The sequence below is a fragment of the Neolamprologus brichardi genome, chromosome 13, assembly GCF_056152115.1.
Source record: "Neolamprologus brichardi isolate AB-2024 chromosome 13, ASM5615211v1, whole genome shotgun sequence".
Classification (NCBI taxonomy): Eukaryota; Metazoa; Chordata; class Actinopteri; order Cichliformes; family Cichlidae; genus Neolamprologus; species Neolamprologus brichardi.
Genome location: NC_142116.1, coordinates 21,625,272 through 21,638,062, shown reverse-complemented (window position 1 = coordinate 21,638,062; position 12,791 = coordinate 21,625,272). Strand labels below are relative to the sequence as shown.

General features: G+C 45.8%; 1 protein-coding gene across 1 annotated transcript; it reads left to right on the top strand.

Annotated features, from left to right (window-relative positions):
• Window positions 1-1,265: 1,265 nt before the first annotated feature.
• On the top strand, window positions 1,266-12,200 carry ism1 (isthmin 1). The gene is made up of 6 exons (XM_006806939.2): window positions 1,266-2,348; window positions 7,328-7,543; window positions 8,370-8,634; window positions 10,135-10,278; window positions 10,424-10,513; window positions 10,819-12,200. The coding sequence occupies exons 1-6, from the start codon at window positions 2,211-2,213 to the stop codon at window positions 11,334-11,336; spliced, it is 1,371 nt and encodes a 456-aa protein (XP_006807002.1). The 5' UTR covers window positions 1,266-2,210; the 3' UTR covers window positions 11,337-12,200.
• The last annotated feature ends 591 nt before the right edge of the window (window positions 12,201-12,791 follow it).

Here is a 12,791-nt window from a genome sequence, read left to right as displayed (position 1 = left end):
GCAGGCAAGCCATTCTTACCGCTCTCTGTTTTCCATTTAGACCGAGATTTTTCTATTCTAAAAAAGAGAGCGAGAGATCTGAAGTGAAACAGGACAGAACTTGCATGCTTTGGACAGCTATGCTTCTCCTGGGCTAAGAAAGACTGAAGCCTGGAGTAGAGCTGGCCTGGAAACTACTGATATAAGGGAAAATAATGAAAAAGGTCAAGGTTGGGGCAATAATGCAGAAGACGGCTGAAAGCATTTATTGTGTTTTAAACCCAACTCAGCCTCATCAGATATTCATGGGGTTCTATACATGATGTCAGGGGTACTCTATTAAATATTTAAGTTGTTGAACTCTTCAAGCACCTGCTCTTTATTTCCTAACGTTGGTCATTAGATTTATTTGGAATGACCATGATGCGTTCTGGTGCAAACGGGCATCAGGAGACTGCAGCTACACCAGTAGAGGTAAACTCAGGGCTTCAGTTCACCAGACCTGTGGATTTTTCTCACTCATCGCTATCCTACACCAAGATCCCAGATTACGCATGCACAGAAATAAAGCGTCCTTCTCCTGCGGGTTAAATTGTGCCACGAAAACCAATGTCAGGATGATTCCGGGCTTATTTTAGCTGTTACGACGCTTACAAATCATTTATGACCGCTAGGTAATAGGATCTTGTTAGTCGTCGTCAGGTGACAGATGACACGGAAAGCGTGGTCTTTTCCGGGCCAAGTGGATCAAGCAGAGCTGTCACCCACGTTAAAGCAGCGAGCGGCCCTGCTTGGTGCATAATTTGACACAGCGGCCTGTCCTTTGAAGCGGACAATAAATAGTCTCACAACAGCTAATCACATTATGCACCATTTGTCCTGCTTAAGTGAGATGTTACAACACCTTCTCCACAATCTGAGACGTGGCTGCTGCTGCTGTTGCTGCACACACGCCAACATGTGCAGACCTCCTGCAGAGCAGCTTTGGGTGTCTACCTCTGCGCTGCGAGGCGCTTGCGTATACCACTGAGCCTCCCAGGACCACCGTGGATACTTAAAGTCTCCATTGTCCAAACATAGTGGGGTTTTTTCCTGCTTGTCTGATTTGATAAGAAATTATGTCATATTAATTAATCTCACATATCAAACATGCTCCTTTAAGAAAATGTAACTTAGAAAATTTACTTCTGTTTTAAATATTTTGATCAGGTGACCAGAGGGCACTTTTGGAAATCGCCTGCAGCGGAAAGCAGAGGGTACCAATATACTTTCTGGGTGTTTCAGTTTTCACCTTTCTCAGGAATGCTGTGGACGTGAAAAGCTCCACCGGATTTCAGTTTTGCGAGAACTGGTTCAGAGGGACGAAAGAGTTAACCAGGGGAGGGCGCCTGCACGGGGGCGTTTGGTATAAAACCACCTCAAGAGCGCACAACAAGTACAGCGTGTGTCGGTAGTGTGATATGGTTTCTCTCCACCAGCGGCCTACGACTCGTTAAGAGACGCACGCGAGCCCGAGTCTTCCGTTTCTGCGGGGCCCGCAGTCCCGCGCGATGGATGCGCGCTGTTTATGAAGCAGACACAACTCCGTCGAGAAGTTTGAAAAGTGAAGAGCTACTTTTTACCTGCACTTTCCTTTATTCCCTCCAAAGTTAGGGCTCACCGGAGAATGCGCCGGTTAACGCGGAGTGCGCACATGACGAGAAATGCGTAAAGCGGCTGAGGTGGAAGTTGGGGAAACTGAAGCATGAGGCTCAGCGTGTGGGGGAGACACGGGGCTACAAGTTTCCCGAGCTCGGAGAAAGAAAAGCGTTAATGCTGCACGCTGGATCGACCCTGCAGGATTCGCTGCACCGCACTGATTGGCACATCAGCGTTGGCTCACCGCGTTTGTCTTCAGATCAAACTTTGTGAACCTTCAGTGAGAGGGACAACCTTCACGCAGGACAATACAAACATCTGCAGAGAAAAAACACTGGATCCAAACTAAAAACTCTTTCTCTCTCGCTCTCTCTCAACTATTTTTGCTGCCCCACCTCCGCTCCGTTTCCCTTCATTCTTTGTTATTTTTTATTTTTATTTTTTTTGCAATTGTGATTCCCGAAGTGGCTTCGAAGTGGTGTTGCGGCTCCTCGTCCCCGGCGGATCCGGAGATTGGAGTCTCTGCACCGGGAGGAGGCGGAGTCGGAGCTCCGACCACACCGCGGGCTCCAAAGAGCGGTCGCGTCAAGAGGATGGTGCGACTGGCGGCGGAACTGCTCTTGCTCCTGGGACTTCTTCTCCTTACCTTGCACATCACGGTGCTGCGGAGCAATCCGCTTCCCCAAGGGAATGTAACTGTGAGCCTGGATCAGAGCACAGCGCTTACAGAGGTGAGTGGGGGAAATCTGTGAGTAGCCTCGTTGGTGTTTTTTTGTTTAGTTTAGTTTTTCCATAAGGAGACATCTTCAGAGAAATTTGACACTAAATTTGGGAAATCTGAGGGGTGTCCGCTCGCAGATGGTTCTGATCAAATGTTCATATGAGTATGCAGCCCAGGTAAAACAAACCTTCATTACTTGGGGGGGTTGTCCTATGAGTGAATGGAGATTGACATACGCACGGGATGTCCCCCGGGGATCTGTGGTGAGCCAGCCGAGGGGTAGAAGATGAGGCAGGGTCAGAGATCAGTGCCCCACACCAGACACACCTCCCTGTTGTCGGGGATTTAAATGCTAGCTGCAGGCACTCCTCTGTCATCACGGGCTCATCACTGTCATCCAGGCCAACACTTGATAAGGCAGAGGGGTCAGAGCTGAAGCCCTAAAGGTGCCCACTTCCTGCACAGGGTGTGTTTGCAGGAAAGTCATGACATTTACCCGCTTCAGGTCAAACCTTAAACTTCACTTTTTAAATCTGATCCTGCGTTTTTACACCTATTAGTGTAAGCAAGACTGTAAAGTTTGGAAATCTCAAGACACTATGGTCAAAAGACAGTTTTGCTAAAAGCTTGTGGTCCACCACAGAAGGTGTCCCAACAAAAGTTCACTGGAGGAGACATTTGTCAACACGACAGCACTTAAGGCAGGTTTAATGGTTTTAACTGCCCATTTTAACATAAAGCATAAAGCGCACAGTCTCCAGCAGAGCCCCAAATCCTGACCTGCGGGTTAAGACGGGTCTGGGATCAACAGGCTTTTTTAGAGAGTGTTAAGCATCCTTCAGCTGCTTTTTGATGTATATTTAGCATGCTACTGAAATACTTTGTTCTTCTCCTGGTGATAAATGGGTATTTATGCCTACTGGAATGGTATCCCTGTGTAAATGCTTTAATGGGGCTTAGGGGAAATGAATGGAAAGAATTTTTACTTCACCAGATCACTGCCATCGTTGTGACACCCGCGTATATGCCAAACAAGCCCGTGTTGTGTGGGATATAAGGCCATGCAAAGCTGAGGAAATATTCCAGGAATTTATTGAATATTTGTCACATGGCCAAATGCTGGATCGGATGAGGAGTAGCAGGGAGTTTCTCCAGTTGAATCGCAGTAAAAATAAATAAATAAACTTCATTCATGCCAACTTATATCCCAGCTTCAGGATCCTGTTTGACATTCGTCCAGATTTACAAGGGAGAACGTGGCCTGTGACGAAGAAGCCAGACGAGCCTTCAGGTTTCTTTTTTGTAAATTTTCTTTGCTCACGAACGCTGCGACTAACTGCAGATACGCTTCACTGACCCTCCACTGAAGACCGTGATGTCATCTTTCAGCCGTGCTTGTCACAGCCCAAGGGGTGTATTGTCATCCCGAGGTGTCATATTTAAAGTGCCATTCACAGAAGAACAATTGGCAGGATGCAGCTCCATGCACCTGAAGTGGAAAGAGAAAACTCTTTTGTCTGAGGCCTATTATGATCGCTGGAGCAGGAAGGCCTCTGTGGCTGCGGGAAATTAGTTAAATTAAAAAATGAAAATGCATGCAGTCAGATTTTATGGAATTGTGCTTTTCTTTTCAAGAGGTCCTCCATGGCTTGTATCTTCACCGTTTCTTCATGTAAGCAAACATTTGGGTACGCCATGTGACTAGGGAAAGGATGATTTTCTCTTCCACCTACAGAAGCATAGTGTTGAAAAGCATCTGGCACAATGTGGACGGCCTTCATTTCCTGCCAGCTTCCCAGGGGGAAGGACCCCTGAGTTGCTCCCAATTGAAAATAGAGTCATGCCCCTTTAAGCAGCCCTCACAAAGTGAAAAAGGGGGAAGCGGGAAAAGAAGAAGAGATACTGTGAGGATGTAAAGGGGGTGGCCTGTGTGTGCAAGTGTTCATTAATGGCTTTTTTTGGGGTGGGGTGGTGTTGGGGGCATCCTGGGAGGCCCCCCAGACGAACCAAAGACTTGTGTGTCACTTTTGATCTTTAAATTAAAGCATTTTACTTTGTCAAGGCGGATCTCAGATGAGTGATCGGGAACACTGCTGATTTTTTTTAACATTCAAATGAGTTTTTTCTGTGTACTGTTACTGTATGAGAGCAAAGTTAGACGTAGAAAAAAAGCACATTCTTGGAGTGGCAAGTAGGGGAAAAAACATAAAATCAATAATTTGGGGGTGTAACATTTCATGACTTGTCCTTCAACACTGCCGAACTCATAACACGGAAATCTAGAGCGACAAAAAGCAGCTTATATTGGTGACCGATGATGTCAGAATGCTGTTCACATGCTAGCTCAATAGCAGTCAGAAAACCATCATCTCTGCTCGTGGCACCAAGGAAAGCGAGAAGCCGGCTGTTCAAAGGCAAAAGGAAAGAATGAAACATGAATTATTAAGTCAAGCTGATGGCTGCAACTCTGTTTGGAAGGACGGCCAGAAAAAGTAATTGTTTCTTTGGTCTTTGGTGGCAGAGAGAGAAACAATAAGACCAAGTGATTTGTAAATAACAGGGATGTTGAAGTGAAGTATCTACAGGCTGGGAATTCCACATTTTTAACTTCTGTATGTGATCCTAGCTCAGATTTTAATCTACTGCAGGTCTACCACATGTACAGAGATGCAATTTGCCATCACAGCAAAGCAAAAACTCTCCTTCCATCTTCTGTGACATTTGAGCAACAATCTTTAAATAATCTAGTCTGGAAACTATCTTTAAGCTGGCTCTTACTGCACATGGATACAGTGGAAAATTTACTGAATACAATTTGATAGTAAATGACTGCTTTTATTTTTAGTGCAATATTGTGCTTTCCCCCCCTTGTTTGCAATATAATTAATGTTTAAGCCATAGATTAGGTGGGATTAGTGCTGATAAACTACCAATATTTGCCTATTAGCTGCCAAACTCTGTTTACAATCGAGTTGCAGCTCAGCAAGCTTCAACACTGAGCAGCAGTGACTCCAGCATAATGGAGAACACGTTAAAGATTGACTGTAAAGTATTCATATTTGTGTCAAGACTAGATAATAAGTCTGTAAATACCCATAATATGAAACAACATAAGATTCTGATATGACTAGATGGCATAATTGAGGAATAATCCCTTTGTAAACACTGCGACTGGGTTTTCATGGTTAAAAAAAAAAGATTTCTACCTCCATGCTTTCTTTTGCAAGACAAACACGTGGGGAAAAGTCATTTTTGTGCTTTGATTAATCGTCTTAGAGTCTTTGGACAAGTTTCCATAAACGATGAGTTGTAGGGAAACGGCAAAAAAGTAACTTTTTGTAGCATTTGTATAAAAAAAGAGGTGGCCTCCCAGATAAGATCAACCACACCTGTTTAATTTGTTTACAGATGTGTGCTTGCATTTACACAGTGGACTGAAGCTGTGAGTGTTGCATTCAGGGCTGCCCCCCCTCGCCTCCTCCTCCTCCTCCCTCAGCGGGGCTCAATTACAGCCACTGAAATCTGAAGACTGGGAACTTGAAAGGCAGGGTTATCACATGGGCATCTCAAAGTCCAAGTACTTGTGATACATCCAAAGAGAGCCCTGTGATGTTCGCATAAAGGGTCGATAGCCGACGCTGCTGGAATGATGTTTTCCAGTACTGAGCTCTCTGCCGTAATTGGCTGGTTGTGAAGACGTCTGTGGTTTTTAGCTGGAATCTCCTTTTTCAGAATGTCAAATTTTACAATTGTGGACATAAATTGTCCTTAAAAACTTGTCGTCATATGTAAGTTATAACCTTTTTTGTGTGTGTGTGGTTCGAAGCAACAATTTAGATGCATCTGCTCTTCTTTCTCAAAGTTCTGGCCAGCGGTATAATCGTTGTAATTAAAGCAATCGCTCAAATTAAGAGATGGGATTTGAACGTTTTAAAATTCTTTGAAATCCATTATCACATTATCTCCATCTGGTTTTGAACTAAGGAACGCAGTGCTCAGTGGATGTGGAAGTCTTTCTGTGCAGCCGCCTCGCTTGAATACAAGTTACATTTATAATCCTTCCTCCCTTGCTGTGCCGTTCCATTTACAGCGCCTATATTGCCCCGGAGTGCACCTTGGCTGGACACAAACAGCTCCACTGGGGGCTTTTATACCCACCACAATGTGGCTGAGCTGACACTTTGTCTGTGACTGGCCACCGCAACCGTACAGCGCCGCTGCCATATTCTCAGGCTTCAGCCTGGCCACAAAAACACTAGGCAGGAAGAAACGGGACGTGAAAAAAGAAAACAAGGAGCGTGATTGATGGCTTTTTTTGATCTTATTTTCTGCCTCCCCACAACGGGGATGATTGCCGACTGCTTACGGCTGTCCAATTGCTCCTTCTGTGCATACCTGATAGGGGACAAACGCCTCAAGTGTCCTTCTGGGATGAATTTACAACACTCCTGTCAGTGCACCAAATGTTTTTCTGCCTACAAGATGGCAGATGTAATTATTTTTGCAATGTTTGCTTAGGTTTCTCTGTGTAGCCCCAAAGCAGGAAAACCATAGGTCCTACATGGCTCTTTTCTCCCAGCCACCATCAGCACATGCTATATATGTCTACGTTATATTTCTATGGTAAAGCAGAAGTATACTCTGTCAGTTAAAAATGGAAAAATATACAGTCTGGCTGTGACATTGGCTCTGAATGCAAGTTCTTGACAGATTATATTTTGGTTTAAGCAGGCAGACACACAGAATGTTTATTCCAGTGGCTCCTTCTTTCTGGGCTCCCAGTGGTCCACTGTCTGCAGGATTTATGACAGAGGTCATGGTTGAGTGAACCTCTGTCAACACGAGAGATCAATCTTAATGTTGCTGAGTGTGCAAACCCTGGATTTCTTACATATAGGGCTACTTAGTTTTTACAGCCAAACCAAACCAATTAGATTTTTTTTTAAAGTGATGACAAATTAACATTGCCCTCCTTTCTGTCTTCAACAGAACAACATAAATGCAAAAAGCAGCTCCTCAGCCCAGCTGGCCCCTCAAGACCGACGGTCTGGTCCAGAACACCGACTGGCCCATCGGCCTGCAACCCTCCCCTGGGCACAGGGCGGCAGCGTACACAAGGACGGCCCCGGCGCTTTCCTCCTAGATCTGCACAACTTCCCCGACCTCTCCAAAGCTGACATCAATGGACAGAATCCCAACATTCAGGTAAACCCACGTGTCTCCCCATCTGCCAGCATGCTTTGGCGCTTTTTGCCGCTTAAGACAAGACTACTCAAGCACACAGGACAGGAAGATCAAACAGGAAGAAGGAGGATAGTTTGGTGCACGTCGTTAACCCCCTTCTGTTGCCTTTCCTCCTTCCTTTTGCCCCCCTTGTCCCTTTTCATACTTCCTGGCTCGCAGCAAAGCTGAAGAGACACGGTGAAGTCTCACGTCGATCATAATGACAGCTGAAAAGCAGATGCTAACCGGCAATGCTTCACTGCTAACCCGTGTGATGGGAGACAGACAGCAGCTTATGTAAATGTGCGGCAGACCCTTGCCCATAAGTCCCTCAGTGATGCAGATGGTCGAGTAACCGCTGCCATGTTTAAATCATTCTCCTGTCTAATCTAGCAAGGGGGTCTTTCCATTTCTGAGGGCATCGCTGCCAGATCTGAGCACGAACAAAGTGTATTAACATCTCAAGATGTGGGAAGAGAGCAGAGCAACCAATTGAGCAAGGGCGTGAGGCTATGGAAGAAAGGGGGTCGGGTGGGGGGGTGTCTTTGATCCTGAGATTCATCTGGCTTTCATGGTCTGGAGGAGGCTGAATCGCCCTTTGAACTTTGTGTTTAGGTGGAGAGAGCCCGAGAGGTGGGAGGGTGACTGCGGGGCAGGGGTAGAGTTCCCCCCTCATCTGGGAGGCACATGTGTGAGGACAGAAAACAGGGAGTGGGTAACTCTGTGTGTCGGGGTACCAGAAAGTGCCACCATCGATAGTTCAATTCTTCAATTCTTACTGACTTTGAGTCGACTTCTCTTGATGCAGGTGACCATTGAAGTGGTGGATGGACTAGAGGGCCATGAACCTGAGAAAGGCCTCCGAAAGGAAACCAAGCCCAACTGGGCTTCGCCAAACTGGAGAAACTGGTGGCCTCACACTTCGTCGTCGTCCTCTTCCTCCTCATCGTCTTCCTCCACTCATCAAACAGAGGAGAATGAGCGCTCTTACGGGAGCAACACAGAGGACAGCAACTTCCTCAGGCCACCGGCAGATTGGGACAGGAGGGGAAGCAAAGCTCAAACGGAATATGGTGAGGATTACAGTGTGTGTGTGCTTACAGGGAAATTTACGCACGCTGCACAATATTTGGCCGCGTCTTATTCGAGCACCGGTCCTCGGCGTCTCCACACATGGCCGTCGTCTGACGTGGAATCTGTAATTTGCAGATTTGCTGATTTAAGCTGTCACCATAATAAGTGCAGTCATCCCAGGCAAGCCTTTGGGAGCCCTTGATTGAAGCCTTTAACACTCTTTTATGAGATGGATTCCTCTGTGTTGTGGAGCTCGCTATGTGACACGGTTTAAACGCCTCGCTACATCAAAGTTCGGGAGCAGGAGCCGGGCCAGAGGCGCCGTTAAAGTCGCCACACCGTCCTCGCGAGACTCTCCCAAAGTAACCCCACAGATAAATCTGCCGGTGAAGAATTTACGCTCGCTGTCAGGCAGTATGCGTCCGGCCCGTGTTCTAGCATGCCCAAACCAACATGGTTGAACAGGAATGCGTGTGCTGTGGAAAATCTCATTTTATTCACTTGCACTACAGTGATTAGGCTGCCCGAGATATAATGCTTTTTGTTTTTTTGTAAAACCAAAGCCCGCGTTTAATGTTTCTGGCTTATCGCTGTGGTCGGATCTCATTCGTCGGTCATTTCATACCACACAAATGGACAAGGGAATATTTTATCATCATTACTGTCTCGGCTTTAAACTTTATAAGCATAATTGTGGACAGGCAGTGAGGATCATCCACTCAATCGTCCCATCTGTGGTCTCAGCACAGGTTATTATCTATTTTTTTCCTTGATTTTTGGTTAGTGTTGGCACCCAGCTCTGTAATATGCTTTAAAAGGGGAGAAAGGGCAGCAGTAGAAGAAGCCTATCTGGCCTGTATTCATACAAAAAAAGCTCATAATGAGGGGCAGATGGCAGCGGGGGGCCTATAGGAAGGTTGGAACCAAGCCAGAAATACTTCCACCTCAAAATGCCCACATTAATTCTTCTCATCAACGGAGTATGGCTTTTAAGATGCGCGTGTGCGGTACAGCCATGGTGGTAGAGGAGTGAGGTGGTCGTAGAGCCTTATGTAACTGTTTCCATGTATGTGCATAACGGCGATGGGCTCAATGATAATTGAACTTAAACAATAATTTCTTCCCATTTCACTTCCCATTTTCAAACGAATATATCACAGACAGAGCAGCTCAGTGGCATCCGGTGCTTCTGTGCCTGGGATGCTCAGGTAGCAAAGAAAACGTTGATTTTTAAATTGTCTCCTGGATGCACAGAAGCTTTGTTGGAATTTCCAAAATGCTTTAACTGGCTCGCTGAAATTGCACTTTGACACAATAATTTTGCATTAGCGCAGCGAGCACGTGCATGTGGATAGATGAGCATATGTTGTATGTGCTTTGAGGAGCACACTACCCCCTCACTTGCCCGTATCCAAAACTGTCCAGGCTAGACTGATGTAAGTTCAGCATATGGCCTGCAACAGGGCTGAGGATCTTTCTTTCTTTCTCTCTGATCCAAGACTACATGGATGGAGAGGGGGACTGGAGTAGCTGGTCAGCGTGCAGTGTCACTTGTGGAAACGGAAACCAGAAGAGAACGAGGTCATGCGGTTATGCCTGCACAGCCACCGAGTCCAGAACTTGCGACATGCCTAACTGCCCAGGTAAAATCTTATCAATAGCAGACAAAAACCCACATCACTAAAGACATTATTCATAGTAAGGACACATGGTATGTATGTCCATGTGTTGATTTAGTGGTCTTTCATCTTTTGATCCAGCTTTCACTGTACTTTCATCTCTCTGAAGGTATTGAAGATGCCTTCAGGACGGCAGCTACTGAAGTGAGCCTGTTAGCTGGAACAGATGAGTTCAATGCCACAGAGCTCTTTGGAGTTGGTAAGATTTTTGCCTCCTCATGTGTTACTCCACACTATCCTTCATTCAGATGTTCTTACTCTATCAAAGGCATTTTCTTCCATCTGGCAGCAGTGCTCCTGCACACTCTCAGCATTCCTCATGCTCGCGCTGTGCTCCATTACTGTGCAACAGGACAGGAAGAGCGCAGCATGCAGCAGCCCACTCCCTCTTTGCTTTCTGTTCTTACTAAACTCAGCGAGCACACCTTGATTTTAAACATCTCACTTCTGATTTCATCCTCTGCAGTTGGAAAGTGTTATAAATTGTGTCCTGATTTCTTCCAGACACAGACAGCTGTGAGCGCTGGATGAACTGCAAGAGTGATTTCTTGAAGAAATACATGACTAAGGTGGCAAACGACCTTCCCAGCTGCCCTTGCTCTTACCCGACCGAGGTGGCTTACAGCACGGCGGACGTATACGACGCCCCCACGCGCAGAAATTTCCGCTGGAAAGACGCCAGCGGTCCCAAAGAGAAGCTGGAGATCTACAAGCCCACGGCTCGTTACTGCATCCGCTCCATGCTGACCCTTGAATCCACCACGCTGGCTGCGCAGCACTGCTGCTACGACGACAACATGAAGCTCATCACCCGCGGCAAAGGAGCCGGCACACCCAATCTAATCAGCACCGAGTTCTCTGCCGACCTTCACTACAAGGTGGACATCCTGCCTTGGATCATCTGCAAAGGTGACTGGAGCCGCTACAACCAGGCAAGGCCACCAAACAATGGGCAGACGTGTCCAGAAAACCCTCAGGATGAGGACTACTACAAACAGTTTGAAGAGGCAAGGGAATTCTAGCCTGCAAAAACACTGCCCATATATCCAGCTAAACCTCAGAAATGGCGCTGAAACCCTTTTTAATTCTCTTTTAGGTCAATTAACACATAAACTTTTAGGCTCTGAGGACAGACATACTGCTCTTATTGAACCACAAAGAATTCTAACAGAGTCAGAACCTGTTTTTTTGTTCGTTTTTTCTCACAAGGAACTTCTCTCAACATCATCACAACCAGGCGTGAGATATCACGTCTTTTTTTATTTGATTATTTTTTAATTTGGTTTTTACACTTTTAATAAATGAAAATGAAATTTTGTCAGTAATTATGTTGCCAATTGTAACTCGAGATTTGGTTACTAAAGGGAGGACTGACTTCATATTCTTAAAAGGGAAAACTGTCATTGTAGAACTGTTAATGTCATCGTGCCCGTGTCGATTGTGTGCGTGTGAGGCTCGTTCGGATCAGAGAGACCTGTGGTAATAGAATAACGACACCTCCCTCAGGAATGTGTTACCCAGTTTCCCTTAACTTTGTCATTCACAGTTATCCGGGTTTTTTTGTACGCTTGATTGTTTATTTAGCATGCACACGTTTTCATTTTCATTCATTTACCGCCCCCGTAATTTAACCGTGTGTCTCTGAGGCAGATCTTCATTGTAAAGCCTGCATTATTTTTGTAAAGTATTTATTAAGTCGTAGCCGAGTTTAAGTCGAGCGTCTGTGGCCAAAGTTGAGATTCCTCTCTGGCTCATGCTTCGCCATCAGGGTGCGTATCCATGTCTCAAGTTAGGGTTAAATAGAGCAGAAAGAATGTGTGAACTGTACGCGACAATGTTTCTTTTTTTGTTATTTTGAGATATAAATCTATAAATAAAATTTTTTAAAGCCAGTGAATGTGTAAGATGATAGAAAATTGAAATTTTAAGCCATATCACACAGTCCTAAGAGTTCTCCCCTGGCATCAGCGGGAAAAGAAAAAGCATCTTTAGCCGATCACAAGACTTTAATTAGTTCTATCCAGTGTGGCTGTCGGGACAGGCTTTTTGATGGGATTGTGATATTTCTTCAGAGGGCGAGGAGAATGCAAATTCTTTGTCTTTGGCATGTATCCTCACATTCCTGAGTAATTTCTCAGTGTACACACGCACACAGACACACACACTCGGTGCTGCATCTCTGCAGCTGAGACCCCTGACCGTTGCCTTTCCACTGAATGCTGCAGTCATTGTCACACAGAGAAAGCCATTCATGGTGCCCTCATTCCTGCAGTTTTGTGTGCAGCACAGCTGGCTGGGTGTAGGACTTGTCTTTATAATGCAGCAGGCCCCAGCACGTTCCACACCCCTCAGGCACAACTCGCAAACGCCTAGTTTTTTTTTTCTTCTCCCACTATTCGTAGAAATTTTCTCCGCACGCCTTTTTCGTCTTGTTTTTCCTCAAACATTATGATCAGCAGCCCACCTTCGAATACTCA